This window comes from Nothoprocta perdicaria, unplaced genomic scaffold, assembly GCF_003342845.1.
Source record: "Nothoprocta perdicaria isolate Ctin4 unplaced genomic scaffold, notPer1 scaffold_15, whole genome shotgun sequence".
Taxonomy (NCBI): Eukaryota; Metazoa; Chordata; class Aves; order Tinamiformes; family Tinamidae; genus Nothoprocta; species Nothoprocta perdicaria.
Genome location: NW_020454649.1, coordinates 6,433,968 through 6,454,806, shown reverse-complemented (window position 1 = coordinate 6,454,806; position 20,839 = coordinate 6,433,968). Strand labels below are relative to the sequence as shown.

Sequence of the window (20,839 nt, the reverse complement as noted above, 5' to 3'; positions counted from 1 at the left end):
GTAACCTAACACCTTTATTTCTCCTCTTAAAATGAAGGGGCTGTTAGTACTATAAATAGCTCCTACTACCACAGCATTACATAAGCTTGTAATCAAGAACCAAAATCATTCTCACATCTACTAGTTCAGGTCGTTTCCAGACTGACCTAAAGCAAACAGATTTCTTCTTGCTCTCTTATATGAGAATGCAAAGGAAAAAACACAGCAGTGTGCCAAATTTTTGGAGATCTTAATTCATATCCCAGCTTTATCTTCAAAACAGAAAGAAATACTGAACTACACCATGCAATATCACTCAGCCCTTTTGTAAGGGCCAAAAAAAACCCCACAAAACAACAACAAAAAAAAAACAACAGAACACCCAAACCTGTAATCCTTTATCTATCCTGAAGTAGCAAAACAGAAAATCCCAAACATCTGTTTTGTTTCTGGAAGTCGATAACAGCGTAATAGCTTCCAATTCAAGGAAAGGGTGTTAGAAACTCAGATCTAGAGAATTGTGTTTACTCATAGCTCTCAATCTCCAAGGGATTTGATGCGAATGTGATAGCACAGCACTTGTAAATCTTCCTATCACTGAAATTAAAATCAAGAAACACTTTAACATTGCGAAAGTTATATTGCAGCATATATTTTACCAGATAGACTTAACAGTTAATCTTATGCTCCCCTCGAAAGACCTATTTTTTAATATTTCCTAAAAAAATGCGTTGTTTTTAAACCAATCCCAAAGGTCTAACAGAATTGACTTTAATTTAGAGGAAAAAATGGTCAGTATATTTAGAGTATTCTCAACATTGTTGCAGCTTACTTGCAAAACGCACAGGGGAGTAATACAGGACATGAGAAGGCTTATTACAAAAGAAGAAGCAACTCTCAGCAACAATAGCAATGAACAAAGTTTAAAGATTTCATATTACATGCTTAAGATATTCCTATCTATAATCATAAACTTTTTTATATTCATCTTCCTTTACTCAAGCTTACCCTCCCTACAGATAAAAGTGCATGCAAAATACTAGCCCAATGAGTCAGTTAAAAATACACATCTGAATCATAGGTATGTTCTGAATACAACTTTAAAGCCAACGGGGATACTATTAATATATATAACTAGAGAAACAACTCAGCTAAATTCTTTTATTAATCAACTAGTCTATTCTAATCGCCTATTGAGTCTTAAGACTTTTTGTGAATATCCTCTTTATTTCTAGGTTTTGCTTCTTTAAAAATATTTATCCTCAATCCATTGATTTATGTTTTAGAGATTCTTTTTTTTTTTCAGAAAGTCTTAGAACTTTGAATTTAAAAACAGAAAGTTGATTTGATCCATAGGTATCTTTCGCTTACTTGCACAATTCCAAATACACACACTTGCTCCCAAAAAATTAGCACTAGTGCTTGCTTCAGAGTTCTGCTGAATTCTATAGAATTAACTCCCTCACTTGACAGCGCCTCCCATGTGCGGGCCTGATGAAGCAGGTGGGCAGAACAGACCACTGATTTTTGATGAAAAACAGCAGGGGCAGTTCGGACAGTTGAGCGGCGGGGTGAAGCGCTCTGCGCGGGGGCGGGAAGCCGGGCCCGGGCTTGCGGAGAGGCGGCCGCCGCCGCCACGCGTTCCTGCGAGCCCGCCTCGGGCCAGGGTTCCCCGCAGGCGGCTCTCGCCAGCCCCGCAGGGCTCCCCTCCCGCCCCGCGGCGTCCCTCGCGCTTGACACGTGTCATTTCCCTATCACCTCCGCGCACAGGCTCGGCCTTCCTCTTTCACTCCGCTCTTATCGCTGCCCGAGGCCGAGCGCGAGCCCTTCGCCCTCGCGCCGGGGCGGGCGCGGAGGCCGCGGCCGCCTCGCGGCTGCCATTTCGCACGCAGGTGCCCGGCCCTGCGCGGCCGCAGCGCTGCCAGGGCCCGACCCTGCGCAGCTCCGCAGGCCCTGGCGCTCGGCAGCCGCCATTGCCCGGCCAGCTGCGGCCTCCAGGCCCCGCGCAGCGGCCTTCCCACCAGGCCGCAGGCCTCAACTGCCCCCCCTCCTCTGCGGGCCGCGCACGGCGACGCCGAGCCAGGCCGCGGCCTCCGCCCGCGCTCCTCGGGCTCGCCTCACCTCCTTGGGGACGAGCTGGTTCTCCTCGCTGGGCACCATGGCCGGGGCGGCGGCGCGGGGCGCGCTGCGCTGCGCTGGGCCGGGCTGAGCCGAGCGGCGTCAGCGGCGGAGGGCGGGAGGGAGGCGGGAGGCAGCGCCCGCCGCGCCCTCCGCCCCCAGCGCCGCCGCCGCAACAGCAGCTCAATGGCAAAATGGCCGCCGGCGCCGCTCTCGCGAGAGCGCGCGGCGCCGCCTCGCGCCCGGCCGTTGGGCGGGGTGGCGGCGGCAGTAACGCGCCGTGTGGCGCAGCAGGGAATGGGGGGGGGAACGCGCGGCCGAGCGGCCCCGCCGCCTCCTGCGGCCCAAGGCCGAGCTCCTGTGCCACAGACCCAGCTGGGGCCACTTCCAACAAAGGGAAAGCTAATTAGTTCCAAGAGTTGTGGGTGGGGGGCATTTATTGCCTTCAGGTGTGCAGGGAAGGTTTATAAGGGCAGGCTGCGCTTTTCCTGCTTCTGCTTGCAGTGCGAGGGCTAGTAAGTTCTGTGGGAGTGTGAGGCCTGGTCCAGCCTGGTTCTTAGCTGAGAGGTTTGTTAGCTGCTGTGGGGAGTGGGGTTAAGGCCTGGCTTAGCCTGGACTGCGGTGAGTTAGGGCGGGGAGTGAGACCTCAATGGGGCTGGCCTTGCAACTGCAGGTGTTCAGCCCCTCAGCGCGGTTGGAGGGGCATAGGTTATGGTTGAAGTTAACTAATTCTGTTTATTTAAATCCAGATATGATTTATCTCTGCTGAAATGTGTGGTTAGGAAGGTGCTAGAAGGAATAAAAGGATAAAGTAAGTGTAGTCCTGCTTTTCATCATGTTCATAAAATGTTCTTTGAACTAGTACTGTGAAACTTAAGTATGTCCCTACTGCTTTTTAAATTGAGGGCTACCAGTAGCATTCCAAAGGAAATATCATTCATTTGACTTGGGCTCTGACTGCAAAACAAGTTATGTAAATCTTTTTTTTTAGTGCTGCCTTAGGCACACATTTAGTCTTTAAAATGTCAGAAAGACACATTATAAGGAAAATAATTATGTGTTATTGTCAACTGTGAAATAGTTCTTCAACTGAAAAAAGTACAGTACAAGTAAAAAAGTACTTGTACAAAAAAGTACAATTATACAACAAGTACAATATTTCAAAGAAATGTTTCTCATTATTTTAGTGTCCTCTTGTGGAAGAATGCTGAATTGAGAAAATACTGGAGTTTTTTTGTGTACATGTCCAAAATATTTAGCCTTGGGGGTGAATTTTGAAACGTGTTTCATTCAGGATTACTGAAAATCTGTTGGGATTATTTTGTTCAATGAAGTATAAAATTAATGATGTCTTTTCCCCTTTAATTTTATTCTCATCCAGATTTCTAGAATGTGAGGCACGTTTTAGAGTCAATATGTAGTTGTGAACATTTGTAAAAGAGGATCAAGGAGTACATCTCTATAGATGTGATTTTATTTTCTTTTTGTGAGTGTGATGTGGTAGATAACCAGATTTTGTAACCTTTGAGTTCCATTCAATCTGTTGTGAATTTACATGATTCAATTATTTTTTTCAGCTTGCCGCTAATGTGTTTTGCACCATAAATGGATGGGTTCAAGTTATTTATGTAGTAAGGGTGAGTGGATTCTTAGAGTCAGGGCTTCCTGCTGTCTGGTTTACAGCATGTAACATCTGAAAGTTCCTCATCTTAAAGACATTCTAACTCTAATATGTTCAAGTGTAGTGTCTAGACAGGAATCTAGGAGTTCCTTGCATTTGATGATATTTTATTTTAGTTCAGCATTCCATAGAGCTAACTCTATATGGAGGGGAAAAGTATATGGAATGAGTGGGGTTTTTTTGCAATAGGAAAAAAAGTTTGAGTTCTTCTGAGGGAGACTTTAGTAAATGTTTTGGTGAAAGCAAAGGCATAATTCTACAATAATGAAAATAATATCAACATGTAGGTTTTCAGAGAAGCTAATTGCGATCCTCTTGCCAGGTAGTGTTCAAAGGTCTGTGAGATCAGCAACAGAGAACTTGAGTGGAAGAGCAAGAACAAAGATATGAATGTGCAGAAGAAATAAGGTAAAATCAAGAAGAAAGTGACTGGAAGGCTCCCAAATGGTATGTGAATATTATTATGTGAGAGACTTAATTTTTTTTCAAGGGGCCAAAAATTGTATATCAGGGAATTCTTCTTTTGCAGAAGAGTAAGGTGTTTGCAGAGATGATTTTTTTTGTTTTTATTTTGACTTCCTGAAATGTTAGTATTGACTTGTTTCTTTTTTTTTCTGCTGCCATTTGTGCTTAACAGGGGGTGAAGCCTGGGTCTTAATGACTTTTATTAAAATATGTCATTCTATTAGGATAGAGGTAGCAACTACAAGTCTGTTTCTGCTAGGTAAGAATACTGTACAACCATCTAGTGTAGCATGTGTATGTAGAATGTCTTTAATGGTGTAATAATCTGTAGTTAATTAAATTGCTATGAGGTTTTGAAATTTGTGGATGCTACAGTGTATGTGAAGCTTTTAAAAATGAACATTTGTAGTTTAAGTTTCATAAAGGGAATTATGGTCTTATGTAAATGCTAACATAGCACAGATTTAACTCAAGAGTAATAATGTTTATTAACAAGAATGAGAAAGTTGGTGCCTTGATCTGAAAATTATAACAGATTTCAGAGTGCAAATAAAGATTTTAGGCTATTGATTGTTCATTAATGAATGACAATCACAAGTGCTGAAGTATGTCACTTTTCAGTAAGTGACCTTTTTTATTTGGTTTAGCACTATAAATCACTAAAGCACAAGACATGTATCACACAAATGAAAACATGGTTATAGTCTATCAGCAACTTATCAAATACCATGGCTTAATTCTAGGAGAAGCTGAACTTTTTAAGTTAGCCTGTGGGAGCTGGATACACCCCTCCCCATCAGCTCTTTCAAAATTATGCTTTAATCATTTCTCCTACTGTGAAAGAATTCCCTTCCTGCTGCCTTAACACTCAGGTGGGCAATGAGAAAAAGTTCTAGAAGCTAAATGAATACTAACATGTAGTTCTTACCCTCAGCTGTATGCTGAAACACTAGAAGTGCAGAATCTTAGGAGAATAGTAAATATCACAATATTATTCTTGCTCATATTAATATTACCCATATTTTCATACAGGAAGTCTGTTTAAAGACAGTTTTGCAGAACCAAGGATTTCTTTATGAACTCCGTATTGCTGTGTCAGCTTTACTTGCAATTTTCAACACTGTGTACTTAAACCTACAGAGCAGTTTCTGGTATTAGTAGTGTAAACAAAAGTATTGACCTTTCAATGCACTTATCAAAAACTTCCTGGTGATACTGGGAGTAAAATATATGTGCCAGCAGGACAACTCCCACTTTATGCAAGTGTGAGATTGGAAGCAGATGTAGGTTTGAGGGATCCCAGCAAGTCTCAAACTGACTTTACTGCTTTAGGCTCTTGGCCAGACTGTAGTAGAGCACCTGCTGTAGCTCTTCTACCTATAACATGTAATGGTTACGAAATTGTCTGTCTCTTTCTAAGCATACAGCCTAGTGAAGGTGCATTGTGTACATCTTTCCTGGAATATGGCTTAGTATGTTATTTAATCTCCTCTTGTAGGGCTGGTGGGTGGCAAGAGGAGGCATCTCAGCCTGTGCCAACATAGCGAAGGCGTGAGAAGGCAAGAAGGATAGTTGCCTTGTGTGCATACTTGTGATGGTAATGTCAGTTTCTGAAATAGTTCAGTGACTTCAGAGATTCAGAAAAACCTTACAGTGCCATAGGCAGTATATTTAAAAAGATGGAATTAATGATTATGGCATGTGAGGATTGCTTTGCAGAGTCACAGTAAGAGAATAGCAATAAATGACTCTGTAATGTGCGAAAATAAGAGTAGCTTAGCTTCACCATGGACACTCAAAGTATTTATAGCTGCCCTTGAGTCCAGGAGAGTTAAAGAGTTCAGATTTGCATTAGGGATTCCCACTGACCCTTCAGATTACCTTTGATGATGTTTAGTATTAGTGACAGGTTCTAATTATACTGCTTACAGTTCTTTGGCCAAGTGGAGGGTGGTTTCCCATCGTCAGCAAGGCCTAGTGCATGGGTCTTGACCTAGACATAAGATCCTGTGTGTCCTCCTTGGATAGAAAAATGTTTTCTTTGCATTTTCTTCATAAGGTGCCAGGGCTGTGACGCTAAGGTGGGAGTGTCCAATTGCCTGGACCTCAGCAGATGCCATCTTGTGGCTCTGGCAAGTGCAAGGGCAGTACTGCAGTTATGATCTGATGGGCTCCCTTGTGCAGCCTCTGTGGTTGGGCTGCCAGCCCTGTCCAGGAGTAGACACTTGCCAGCCTTTTCTACAGAGATGGTGGAAGACAGCAAGAGGAAGCTATCATTTCTCTTCCCATTTCCGTATGAATGCTGCTTAGCTACAAGGCTTGGCACACTGTCTGCATTGCTCTGTGTGGTTGCAAGTCATTTTCTTCCATTGCTAGTGGACAATAGGGGGAGGGGCTGAATTACTTGGTGGCAGTTTTAGAGTGAGAGAGCGTTGCTCTTTAGCTGAATGTCATTCCTCCTGGCAGGGTTTACTACTACATTGTCACAGGATGATCATACATCTGCAGCCCTGTGGCTTTCTGCTTATGGAGATAGGGCCTGCAGAGAGCAAACATTGTGCCCTCATGGGAACAGGGTGCAGGGTGTCCCATGGTGAGGTGTCCCTAAAGTAGCTTTTAAATGAAGAAGGTTTCTTGGATTTTCTGCTCTTGCCTGCTGGCTTTGCTCTGTCAGCTTTTTTGTTGGAGATGGAAAACACATCTGTAGGTGTTCTGGCCACTTGAAGTAGTCCAAGTTTTATAGGCTTAAACAGCTCTTTATTTTAGATCTTCTGATCTACTCTGAAAGGGATATACAGACCTGCTGAGAGGCTCAGTTTGAAACCCTGTCTGCTGCTGTCTCTGTGGTTCTCCGAGTTCAACCTTGTCCTTGTTTTGCAACAGGCTGTTAGGCTTCTGTAGTGTTTTAGGACTTTAAGGACTCATCTATGAGGATTGCTGGGCACTTTCTTGCATGAATTACTGTAGCTTTACCTTTGGCAGCAGCAAAGGGAGCTGCCAGAGATCTGACATAGCATTTAAAATGTCAGCTGCCAGTTTACAGCAGCTGCCAGCAGTGGAGCTCTGGCGTGGGGAATGCTGTCAAAGGATGAATGTAAGCAATGTTAGTGTGGATGTAGTGAGAGTCAGGCTGGGACTTGTCTACAAAGTATCTTCATACTGGTAAAACAGTGTCTGAAACCTTCCAGCAAGTTGTCTCATGTTCTGCTTGGGTCATATGATGGTGAACAGTACAGACTCATGACTTAAGTTTTAATTTCAGCCCTGAATATAAGTAACCGGACAGACTATGGGGTTTGAATTGATGCAGTAGTCCTGTGGAGCTATAGTTTCTTCTGAGTGAAAGATGAAAAGAAAGCACTAGGCATTGAGAATCTTAAGAATCTAAATGCTAGAAGCAATCTCATTTGTTCACATGCATGTCAATTCTAATGCTTTATGTTTTTGAAGTAACATTTAATCTAAATTTGTTTGGAGTCCGTCTATAGATTGGACTCAGTTAACACATGGGGTGTAAGTAAAGACCAAAATGAATTAACTGCTGTCCTTGTTTGTCATCACTGCTTTTTCAAAAAGATGCCTCTGGAGAGGAGGTGTGTTTTCTCCAACACTTCAGTTTGAAAGTTTAGCTGCAGAGCTGTATTTGAAATGTGTGTATTTCTGCTACTATGGGTCTCAGCATTAGCACAAGATGTACATTTCTTGCCCTGCTCTAACTACTTTGCCCATTGCAAGGTGATAATGACAGTTGTTCAGAGTTCAGAGCCTGGCCATTTAGCTCTGATTGCCTCTTACCTCTGATTCAGGCTCGATGCGTTAACTGGGCCTATTGAAAGTAAGAGCATCTGAGAGGCTGATATAGAGATGAATTCAACATCAGATTATAATTCATTTCTGGGACTTAGCTTTTCAGCAGAGAATTCCTGGAAATGTTCATGTTAAAGGAGGAAAGCACGTTGTGTGTGTTTGAGTTTTATTGATTTTTCATTGGCTGATTAGTAATGTGGTGTGCATGCCATTGTCCCTCCATGGCAAGAGGCAACATGAATTAGAATGGTCTGTATGCCAGACTTGTTGATATTATAGTAATCATCTGGGTCCTGCGTAGTATTTACTGCATTTTTTATTTATATGGAAAGAATATAAATATGTAGGATAAATCTTACAAAATTACCTCTTTTTTTTACCTAGCCCTTCACTTACGTGTTGTTTTTGTATTCCTTTTGGTAAGAAAATTTACACTAAGCAGTTCAAACCATTTTTAAGATGTTAATGTTAGTTTGTGAAGTTCTGCTTTTGATAATGCCAGTAAAGAAGCACTTAATGGAAATCAAATTCCAAATATGCATTTGGGAATCATGTCTACCAAGACAAGAGAGGCACAAAAGCATGCATGATCTTGTTGATGTTCTGACTTTACTGCCTCGTACAGGAAAAATTTGCATAAAAATTCTAGATTCTACTCTGCATTCAAAATCTGTTGCGTGTTGTAGATTTCTTTTTAGTCTAGCAAGGCTTCTGAAATAGGCAAAATGCCAGCCTTAGAACATAAAAGGATTACCTCATCCAAACTGCCCAAAAGTTGTGACAAAGATCAATAGTCTTATTGTCTTTCAGGATTCTTTTGGCTTTCTGACTGAATTCTAGGGAAAGAAAAAAAAAGCCTCAGTGTAACAAACATTTTTGAAGTTTGTAAAATATGTTAATCAGTTTTTTACTAATCTTTCAGCTTGGTCTTCCTTATTTTATTGCTGCTTTTTAGCATTTTTCTGCTGTTACATGTCATTTCTCCAAAGACAGACTGAAACTGTAGCATGCCTGTCTTTTGTTAATCTCTGTATTTCTGTGTTACCTTCTTTCATGTCTTCATGTTTATTTGGATGTAGTACATGCATTTCAGGAATGAAGAGGTTAGTAAGCTTTAGCTACCTCATAAAGACATGGATGTTCTTGACAGCTGTGGTACTTTTTTTTGTAGTCACAAACAATGATTATTATTCTTTTTGGTTGCTACATTTCCATGCAATCAAACTATGTTAAATATAATCTTGAGAATCCTTTTTACCTCCTTAAGTAGTAAAAACTATTATTGTGTCCATTTAGAAAATTGAAAGGGCAATGGTTTGTGTGTAATTGATGTTAATCTACCAGGAATCCCAGTGTTAAAAAGAATAAACGATTGATGACAAATGGTATTTTGCAGATGTTTTCATGATTTAATTTTTGTCATTACAAAATAAGATAAACGATTCTGAAAGCCTCACTGCTTTTGGTTTCTGATTCTTTGGTTAAGACAATGGCTTTAACTTAGGATGAACTAAGAAGCTGTTTTTTATTTTTTCTTTGAGGAAGAGGAAGGTATTAAAGCATTTAGAGTTAAATGGTCTGTGTGTACATTTTTATATATTTGCTTGTTTGCTTAGTGTCCTGCATAAGGTGAGTATTAAAGTTCCAAACAAATTACTGTTTACTTTTTCGCATTGGATTGGCTCTTTTGAATCCATCTTGTGGCTGTAGGTCATGCCATTCAATACACTTCAATTGTTTAATGACTTCTTTTCTAGACAATGTTATTTTGTAAAACTTGGTTACATAAGAAGTTATTTCAACCACATAATTAGCTTGTGGAATGAAGAAATCTTGTGAAAACCATAATACCTATGGGACCTTCACAGGCAAAACTGACAAGTTAGATGAGGGGGAGAAAAAAAGAGAACATTTCTGAGGTGCTACTCACTTCATCTGTATAAAAGCATGAGCAGTGACAAATGTAATTTCAAATCCATGGTTATTTTGGTCATGTCTGTCTAACTGTTTGCTAATGTGCATTTCAGGAGACTATAAATACAAAATGCATAAGATGTTTAATGCCTTTAAAATTTCTTGCAGCCTTAGTTCATGGAAGTAGCTGATATTTACAGTTTTGAACTATAAAGTTAGATTCCATTAGCTATCTTGCCTTTTCTTGCATTTTTAAGGAAAGAGTTGGAATATTTTTACTTATCTGTTACTTTTTATTTTCTAAGCTTACCTTGTGGTTCTGAGCCAACATGTTCTACCATAGCTGAAATAGCTTTGTCAAAAGCTTTAGCTTTGTCAGATCTGCCAATCCTGAGACAGAGTATGGTGCTAGTGTGTGGATGAGTTCAGCTATTTTTGACACAGAAAAGGAAGTCTTGGCTTTCAAAAATGAGAATAAGTTCAGGAAATCTTTTCTACTGCAAACGAGACTTACCTACAAATTAAATGAAGTTAGTCCTGTAGTTAACTGTGAATTGTGGCATGATGTCCTTAGCTAATATTTTCTTTTATTTCTTTGCATTTATTGTATTTACTATGTATTATTTATATATCAGTGTTAAAAGAATTACCTTAGTGATTTTCTTGGGGGCAGAGTCAGGTCCTCTTCTATTGCTGCACTCTGAAGGGGCCTGAGTTTAATAGTTTGACATCTGAGTACTCAGGCATTTTAATTTTAATAGTTTAGCCTTAATGGCATACTAAAAACACTTCCGTGTTCATTGTCAAAATCATTGTCAGAAAACTTTTATGCAAATTTCAAGTATGGGAACTTCATGACACAGCTGTGTGTGAGCAATAGACTTTGCATGGTGTTATGTACAAGACTTAATTTTGCAAGCTGCTGTATTTGCTGTTTTTTTTAGTGTGACTGCCATGACTCTCCTGAACTCTTCCAGTTCAACCCAGAAGCAACAACTAAACTGTTTGGCGCTTACCTTCATTATAAAGACCTCATGAGAAAAAGGAGTTCCTGATACTGCAGTGATCAATGGTAATAAGAATTTTGGATAAGAAGATACATTATAGAAAAGCAGAATATTAACATTCCTGTCATACAAAACAGTCTCAGTTGTCTTCATCACAACCATCTTCTATTACTGTGGAAACTGAGCATAATGTACTGAGCCACAGGCTGTTCTAGGTTTCAGACACTTTGCAGACAGGAGGTTCTTGCTTCTACTGTAAACTGTTTTAGTCCTGGAGTCACAGCAAGATGTAAAAAGAACAGGAAATTGAGTCAGGAAGTGCCTGCTGGTTGTTTACTAGTAGCCAAAGCCACTCAATTGAACAACTGTCCTGGTAGTATAGAGGCTCTTTTATCATGTAGTCCAGCAGCACTGCAGTTGAAAACTTTCAACTTGCAAGTTCAGTAGGAGAAGCCTAAGGGATAAGGGAGCTTCTCGTGTCAAGAAACCTGGGAATTCCTCTGGAAAAATAGACGAATATGCAATCATCATCAGGAGCTTTTTTTAAGCCCCAAAGTTACTTTTGCTGGTATCATCCTGTAATCAAAACTGATAAAGATACAAGCATAGAAAGAATTTGCAAAACAAGCTGAGAAAAAAAATCTAAGCTTCCCCCTGCATACAGTAGAGAGATTTTTAGTTCTCGGGCGTCTTTGGAGTAAGCAACCTGTGATGAGAAGAGTCAAACTTCTCAATACAGGATGACATCAAGATGCAAAGAGAGATTCCTCAACAACAGAGCATACAATATGGACAGAGGACTTCTTCAGTTCTGTAGCCACAGTTGCCTCTTAAGGAAGTCAAAGTTTTGCAGACTGACTTGAAAACCACTAGACCTCAGTGTGCCTTGTGGAATTAGATCAAGTGCTGACTGTACAGAAGTGTTTTCCTCATTAGAAGGTACTGGTGGTAGTTTCACATGTTTTCCAGGCATATGTAAACTTCTGGATCTACTAAGTAACATCCTTCTGCAGGTCTTTTTGCAGATTTTACAAGGAAAGGGAAAAATCAGTTTTCACTAAGTCACAAAAATTCAATGACGTCAGCTGTTCAGACAGTGCTTAATTCATCTTATTTCATTAAAGGGAAAGATGATTAAGATTCTGAATGTTCTACAAGGCTATGAATTAATCTATTGCCAGAAAAAGAAAACTCAGGAATTAAGACTAAACATTTGTCTTGTTCCACTGTTGAGCAAACTAAAAACAATACGTTTATATGCATTAACTGGAAGCCCTTGAGACTATCTTAGTATTACTGTCTACTATAGTACAATGTAGTGAGTGGACTGGGGAGAAAACATGTTCTTCTCTGAAAATGATAAAGATTTTGCTCAATCCTAGTGAAATATTCAAGTTGAGTTGGCCTTGACCTCCATGTTCAGATAATGAGGACATAGGTATTTGCTGGTTTCTGACATGGCACTTTTTAAAATTCCAAATGAGTATACAGGAAAGCATATTAAAAGCAATTTGTTCATCTTGTAAAATACACTACCTTGAAATTGTTATTTTATAGATAAGTTAGACTTTGCTGGTGAGAGGCAACTTGCGTACTTCCTGATACATGTAAGAATAGATAGGAAGGTAACTTGGAGTTCCAGAGTTAAACAGGCCAGAGACTTTTCAAAGATTTTTCTTCAAACTCTGTGTTACTGTATTTCTTATGATCCTGCTGTTTCTTCATATTCTTAGCAGTAATATGGGCTTATATGAAGTTTTAACAGTTCTGGTCATATCCAAGGGATTTGTAAGAAAGAATTTCTTTAAAATCCTTAGTTTAGATAAGCAGTAAGTCTTCATAGTTGCAATATATTATACTGTGCTTGCAAGGTGAATTTTTTTTAACTTATGAGTGTTCTTGGTTAGGTAACCTTGATGGCTTTTTGTTCTTTGAAGGATGTACAGGGCACACATGAGAAAACAGCTCCTGGGCTGTTTTCAGTAAAGCTAGGGTAGCACTGAGAATCTTAGTTTGGCTTGTGTTGTAGCAGATCTTTTGCAGTATATTCTTCTATGTCTGTAGAAAATGTGCAGATTTTTTGGGGGGGGGGAATCAGTTAAGTTCCTGTGTATTGGTCATTATCTTTGGAACTTAAATATTTCTTATTTTTCTGCCTATTTAATAGCCTCTATTACAAAGCTCCTTCTTCAACTATCCTTTTCTTTGAAGGGATCCTGCAGGTACCAACTACTAAGGGTAAGATTCTCTGTAGAAGATTAGTCAGTCTACTCAGGAGTTTATGCAATGTTAAAATCTTAGACTTCATTAAGCATCTTAAGGCTTAAAGCACTTCCAGATGAATAGGAGGGACCGAATATATGAGCATACTTTAGGGCAGATGAGTGATCAGAGGTGAGATTACAAATTAAAAGAAACTTTGGTTAAAAAACTCACCTTATCTTTGAAGGAATGTTGTCACTGTTGACAGTGTCAGGGTACTCTTCAAATTATATGCATGCATCTTCCCAGACTGTTTTATTTGGAGCTCTCCAACAGGCCCCAACCAAGATAAAAATCTCAAGTTCTCAGCTGGATCACCAGTGTGGGGAAACATAATGAGCAGGGTTTGTTTGCATATGTGAGTAAGCTCATGTATACGTCTCACATTATCCCCTAGTTATGTTTGTACCTGCTTTATTCTTATGCCAGAAACATTCAAATTTACCAGAATTAAAACAGTGATGCAGAAAATCAAAGGATTCAGAGAAAAGTAGCCCTGTCCAAGAGGACTTTGCAGAGCGAGTAGAAATATAACATTATAATCTCTCAGACACTGTTTTAGGCAGTAGTTTTGGATTGGGCCTATTAACCAAATGCAGAGTTGAGACTACAGACCATTTTAAGTACATTGAATTTAAAAAATGAGGAAGCATTGTTGTAGTGAATAGTGAGATATGTTTTAAAGTGAAAGGGATAGAAGATTTTGACTCTTCATGTTTCCATGTAATTAAAAGCAGATCTGTTGCTAGTTCATAAAAATAGTGTTCAGTTATATAGAGTCTTATTTTCTGGTTGTCAGCACATCATTTCCTTGCAAAGAGCTCTTGTCTGGGAAGCCTAATTTCCCTCCTCTGTTCCTTTGCTGCCCTTGTACAGGAATGGGAAGAGGTGTCCTGGAATGGCAGAGCACATGCTGTAGTGGTGCAAGCTCAGGCATATGCTCCCTCTGAATGGCACAAACTGGGTATACACCAGAGGTTTGTGTGCCTGGGTCAGATGCTTTATATCCTGAGTAACTACTGCTTCTCTTGTTGCTCTGTGAGCACAGCTGATGATTGCAGCTGTACTCTTTCATTCAAAGATACTAAAACATTTGCTTTTGAAAGGCGAGTTCACTTTTGTGTTGAATTTGCCACTGCAAGATTAAATGTTCTCCCAACAGCTGAAGTAAACCAAGGTAGAGTTTATTTTTAAGAATTCTTGGATTGAGAGAGTATTTATCATCACTGCTCTTAGATTTCAGAACCAGAAATCTATCTATATGGTATAAGAGCAAGGCCATGTGGGCCCAGGCTAATTCCCAGTTCTCATTCCTATTGATTCCTTGTTCCATGTATCAGTTTTCAAATCTCTTGGAACAGATGTAGGAAACTCTTCACGACATGTCTCCCACAAGATGGCAGCATTGCTTCAGGGAATAAAAAATGTCAGCAGCCTTCAGGGCGTCTGCATCTACTTTTTAGTATTTCCTTTTTATATAACATGCAGAAGAAACTATTAATGTGCTCATTTGTGCTATCTGAATTGGCACAGAAAGATCAGTTGCGAGATTAGATGGACTTCAGACTTCATTCATTTGCTGCTATGTTTGTGGCATTTGTGATAAAAATAAGTTTTCAGAGGACTAGAATGATTTTCTTGTGAACTATAAAATTATTATGATTCTTTGTTTTTTTCCAGTGCCTCTAAATTGAGATAAATGTGTCATTCCCATTCACTTACTGCCACTACTCTTTCAGGGTTTGATCCTACTCTCTGAAGTCACTGACTGAGGATTTTAGGGTAAGTCTTACAAGGAAATGTTAACAGCAAATAAGAAATATGAATACAGTGATGATTTAAGGTAGAATACATGAATTATCTTGCATCTTGTTCTTATATGATAGTACAGGTATGATGAAAGAGCTGCTGTTCCCTGAATCATTGTCAGGGCAGCACTGATTGACTTCTAAAGAAAATAGGTCTAGTTATCTCCATTCCTAAAAATAGGCCTACCAATTTGACTCTAGATTTAAAATCTTGTCTCTTCCTTCTCTTGAAGGATGGAAAATAAGGTAGCGTTTTGTTTAATTTCTTTAAATTGATATGTTAAGATATGATTTTACTTGGAAGTGCAAACTGAGGGACCTCCACTAGTAGTAAGGTAAGGTTACTGTGCTCATACAGCTTTAGCTACAGCCTGAGTCTATGAATTTAATGTTTGAGATGCTAAAATTCAGGTTTTTATATTTTCCAACCTGGAATGTATGACTTGAGTACTGAGATTCTTCTTTAATATGCTCAGAGCTTTCTTAATTTTGCATTTCCCCTAATCTTTAGTGATTCATAGCCTCCCAAACTCTATTACCATCACTTTTGTTCTTTTTAGCACATTTTTTAAATTGCTGAGGCAATTTTACACAGATATAAATAAGATTAAGAGAACAAAGCCAGAACCATATATGATAGTGAATGGGAATTATATTTTCCTTGTACTTTAGTATAGAGTCTAAGTAATAGATGAAATACATGGTATCTTCACTTATACCCCAATATATCTTCTGAGATACACCATAAGTGTGGCTCATGCATGGTAAAAGTGGAAGCTTTAGAAAAGTAATTTTAAACACTAAGTTGTACTGGCCTATAAGAGCCAAAACATTTCCATCATTGCAATGATGTTTAAAAGAGAGGCAGCATTAATCTAACCTCATATTTAGATAACACCTGTGCTGTTACCCTCCATAAGGCCTCTGCTGCTTGCCTCTTCATTCCAGGTAGTAGGACAAGTTTGGGTTTTATTGGTGTTCAGTGTAAATTGAAAAAGATTATGTTAAAGTAATTAAAAGCCTAATTCGTGGTTAAAAAAACAGAGGGTATGTTTAAGGAAACTGAGCAACTGTTGAGGCTGTTGGAGATGTAATGCACTATTGACCACAAATTCAAAATAACCCACATTAAAAGTTTGTATTTGATAGACTATTAAAAATTCACTTGCTAGTAGATGGGGAATTCATTTTGCTTTTAGTCTGTAGTCACTGTATGCGTAGCCTTCTATTGTGGAAGTTATAATGAACATTAATAACACTATTTTTTCTTAGAAAATAAAAGGTGTTTCACTTTATATGCTTCAAGGCTGATAAGAAACATGCCTGAAATACTGGTGAATGAGGTACTCAAACTTTATAGGACATATAAAAGACAAAAATGAAATACTTCCATGAGGTAGCTTTTATTACATGTGTTAGTTTCATAAGCCTTTGTGTCTGTCACATGAACAAATAGAAGATTGTGGTTTTAAGGGTTTAAAGGTCAATACTTTTTATGCATATTTAATACAAAGCAGAGAGAAGAATGTCCTCTAAGTGTTCAGATCACATAAAAAAAGCATCTAACAAGTGATATACATCTCAAATGGATTATTGAATTGCTTCCAATTGGTTATACTCATTTTTAGTGTGCTGTTTATGTCATTGATAAAATGATTCAGGCTTATGTTATGATCCACTGTATGAATTTTCTTAAGATGGTTTTGTTGTTCCTTGCCATTCTTTAGTGGTGTTGAAAGTCATGTTGACTTGCCTAAAATTTAGAAGTAGTATGGGAAGATCTGGAGGCATCCTCTTTTTCCAGTATCTCACTACAATCATGAGGGAATTTGTAAATATGCTTTTGAATACAGCTTCTGTATTCAAGACTTGCCACTCAATGTATTAGGGAAACTTGCTGAAATTTACAGTTTCAAATTTGCCTCCTATTTTACTTCTCCATGATTTAAGGATTTATGTTGACATCACAAAAAAGTTATGCAGAAATGAACTTGCATATTTAGGTTCGTTTGTGCGGTAAAGATGCACTGTTAGGAACTAGTTTTTCTAAGAGTACACATTATGGTTTTGAGGAAGAGATAAGGTTAATCAAAATGCCTTCCAGTAATTGAATATAGTTAAAAAATATCACTGGATTAGTTCGTTTTTAATTAAGTGTAAATAAAGTGTAATGAAACCCTCAAATTCTGTTCTAAGTTCCTGACCATTGTATAATGCAAATAGGTCAAAGCATAAATAGGCTTATGGGTAAAATGTTATTAATATTTTTGGTCAAAGACACAGAAACATATATGTATTGTGAATAACAAATTTGTTAGAAGTCATCTCTGGGCCAAATTCAACGTTTTCAGTACTGTAGATCTGGAATAAATTTAAACCAAATGAATGTCAGAAAGACACGATACATGTTTTGCAGATATCTTAGCATGTCTGAGCTAGTTAGAATATGCTCCATTTAGTGCATATAATTCTTCTGATCTTCCATCATTTGGGGAAGAGCGAGATGGGCTAGTGAATAAAACTTAAAAGCAGTAATACTAAGATTAACTCAAATGGAGGATGTCAATATAGAAAACTATCAATTATAAAAAAACTAAAAGGAATGAAGATTTTTCAGATGCAGAACACTGTTCCAGATGCAGGGAGAACATTTGTAATTCCTTTCCCAGAGAGGGGAGAAATAGAGATGATGTTTATTCATATGTGACCTTGGTATTTTGCAGTATTTTGCGTTGTGAACAAAATCAGACAGTGTGTTTTATTGAGAATCACTAAAGTAAATGTGGCTACCTTGGCTGTATTTTAAAATGAGCACTAACACCTGCTGTGAGACTAAAGCCTTTAAATGTGTTTTTCTAAAAGATAAAAACTCCCCAAACCAACCAAATTTCACAAACAGCAGAGAAGGACATGCTGTGCCTTTCATTTAGAAATCGCCTTTACATTTTGGAGAGAAACATTGCTTAAAAGTAGTAGGTGCATGATGCAATGTAAGTTTGTAGCAGTCCATTTAACTTGGTAAGCCTTTACTTGATCAGGAATTGTTATAAGAAGACATGAGTACTTTTGGGATATCTGTTGAATGGGTAGTGTGTAGTGGTAGAAGTTATGTATGGCTCAAACATTAGTAGAGGAATTCTCCAATACCTTTTGGTATGGAGAATTGGCATTTGCCTTTAATAACCTCAAATTCTGCCTTTGCCAAGTTGTGATGATTCCCAGAGACACTCACTGAAATAGTTACTGCGTACGTTTTGGGGAGCAGTAGAGGAAGATGGGCTGTGCACTGAGAATGTAAGATTCAGGATAAGCAACCTTAGGCTAAGGTTAGCATGAGAACTTGAGGGTATACAGACAGTTTAAACTGACCTTTCTTCAGGGGGGAAAAAACAGGTGATATGTGTGGCTGGCTTGGGGAAGAGGAGATATAGGAAGGTTTTGATTTGAGTTTTGTATTGGATTGTTTCCTAGAAAAAGGAGCCAGTGAGGGCTTGGGTCTTTTTTCTAAGTGCTGAACAAGTTTAGCTTGTACTTTCCAAGGTCCCATTTCAAACACTGTTCCAAATCACATTAGTAGTCATGCCACTTAGTCTTCCAGAGAATCATAGGATCAAGAAGATTGGAAGGGATCTTTAGAGATCATGTAGTCCAACTCCCCTGCACACACAGGGTCACCTACAGCACATGGCACAGGCTGGAGTCCAAGTGGGTTTTGAAGACCTTGAGCAGGAGACTCCACTGCCTCTTTTAGTAGCCTGTTCCAGGGCTCTGCCACCCTCACTGTCAAGAAATTTTTCCTTAAGCTCCTGTGGAACTTTTGGTGCTTCAGTTTGTGGCCGTTTCTTCTAGTTCTGTCGCTGGCCACCACTGAAAAGAGGCTGACCTCATCCTCCTCACTTTCTCCCGAAGATATTTGTATACACTCATTCTCAGCCTTCTCTTCAGGCTGAACAGACCCAGATCTCCCTGCCTTACCTCAGAGGGGAGATGTTCCAGGCCCCTAATCATCCTTGATGTATTTGGAAGCAATATAGCAAGTTTTTAGAATAAGGATCTATCAATCTAAAGTAGTGATGATTATGTGTATAGATTTCCAATACTCTGTGCTATTGAATAATCTTAGACTGACCCATTAGTAAGGATGAAATAGCTATGAGTGTTTTTATCACAATTTCAGCAGCGATACTGAATTAGCAACCAGCAGGGACTGAAATTATGAAATGTACTTTGAAATAGTACAAAAAGTAGGAAATTTGGTGTTTGAAGATGTATCTTGACAAATTCAGGAAGGAATCATATGACTGGGTAATATATTTCTGAGTATTTCCAGGAGATAAGAGTTGTTATACCAAGCTTATTTTATGTTTAATCAATAATTCAAGTTACTTGAAGATTTCCACTGAGTACTTGGAGAGAAAGAAGGATTCTTTTTGTCTCACCCTTGTGCTTTTTTTTAACATTTAGGTATTTTGTTTCTTCGCTTGCTGGGCTAATTCTGACTAAAGATGGGAGACTGAACAGTACTGTGCTGTCATTTCTGACTTTTGGAAGCTCAGTTATGTTACCCTCTCGTGCTTGTCCATGCTACCTGGTTTGCAGTTGCCTGATCTGGCAAGAGTGAGGAATTTTCTTCTTACAAAACTGACTCCTTTTTCTCAGATTAGCAGATAACATGGAGATTTCTGGTTTTGTTCTTTTGTTTCACAGAGTATAGTTCACTCCCAAAGGTCAGTTCACACCTTTACCATCACTCCATGACAGTGCAAGGCCTGTAGTGTTATTTGATGTCCTTGTTTTTTTGTATATCTGTAGTATCTGAAGATATTTATCACTCTTTAAAGATGTGAGATGAAGGGTATGAACATTTTACAGTTCTCTTGTGTGCATGATTGAGTGGAAGGGGTGTTTCTGTGCATCTTGTTGGAGACTTCAGGAGAAACTAAACTCAGTGACTTGTACTAGGATATACACCTTTTTTTCTCCTGGAAAAAGCACCCCCTTTTTTCTTTAGTGTCTGAGTTGTACATGGAGCATTACCAGCTTTCAGTGCTGTGAAGTACTATAGGCTCTCTTCCCTAAGTGTGGTTTGTATGGTTGAACCAATAATAGAGTCATACTGCTTAAAGCCAGATCTTATCAAAGCAACTAGAGCTCCAAGAAGAAAATATCTGGATATCAGTGATCTCAAAATTGTCTGAAAGACTTTCAAAATCTAATAATTCTAACATTTTCACTTTTAAAGAAGATCAAAGCAGTCCTAGGCTTTCAAATACCTGTCTCTTTGATTTAGAAAGCAACAATTAATATGCAAATATGAAGACTTTAAGCTGATTGAATATTAATTACTCTCTGAATATGCTACTATTGAGAATTTTAAACATTACAGAATAATTGGTAAAAACTGACTCATTAATTAAATAAAAAGGTTGTGTGACTATTGAATGGCTCGAAGTCATATTTCAAAGTCACATTAATTTTTTAGTGGGCTCTTATTAGTATGTAGTTAATTTGAAATGTGTGTTGATATTGGATGGGAGCTAGTGGATGGTTATGATAGTAAAACACCAGCCTTGTGATTTATTCAAATGTAGTGCAGCTTGGCAGAATTGAGGGAAAGTAATAGATTTTTGTGAGCTCTAAATTTAACAGTTCTACTTATATTTGTATATTAAATGTTAAATCTAACTTCAAAACTGTAGACTGTGATTTTTTTTAAGTTGCTAGTGTGAGTCTTGTTCAGGAAGTTAGCTAAAAGTTTAATAGGAGTGACTGTCTCTTATGCAGCTCTGTAAAAGAAA

At 38.7% G+C, this 20,839-nt stretch overlaps 1 protein-coding gene and 1 long non-coding RNA gene across 6 annotated transcripts in view; one reads left to right on the top strand and one right to left on the bottom strand.

Annotated features, from left to right (window-relative positions):
• The window catches only part of USP47 (ubiquitin specific peptidase 47), a 42,170-nt gene extending 40,031 nt beyond the window's left edge, over nucleotides 1–2,139 (bottom strand). Inside the window, exon 1 of the mRNA XM_026034786.1 lies at nucleotides 2,101–2,139. Within this exon, the coding sequence (XP_025890571.1) occupies nucleotides 2,101–2,139 (39 nt within the window). The remainder of the gene's footprint in view (nucleotides 1–2,100) is intronic.
• A 526-nt stretch (nucleotides 2,140–2,665) lies between these two features.
• Nucleotides 2,666–20,839, top strand: part of LOC112943463 — a 51,087-nt gene continuing 32,913 nt past the window's right edge. For 3 of the 5 annotated variants that reach the window (XR_003248586.1, XR_003248585.1, XR_003248588.1), the window contains exons 1-5: nucleotides 2,666–2,718; nucleotides 2,847–2,908; nucleotides 4,101–4,225; nucleotides 10,909–11,036; nucleotides 14,973–15,015. This is a non-coding gene — a long non-coding RNA (uncharacterized LOC112943463). Of the gene's footprint in view, nucleotides 2,719–2,846; nucleotides 2,909–4,100; nucleotides 4,226–10,908; nucleotides 11,037–14,972; nucleotides 15,016–19,505; nucleotides 19,692–20,839 lie in introns of those variants that run through there. The other 2 variants (XR_003248589.1, XR_003248587.1) reach the window with 2 other exon arrangements.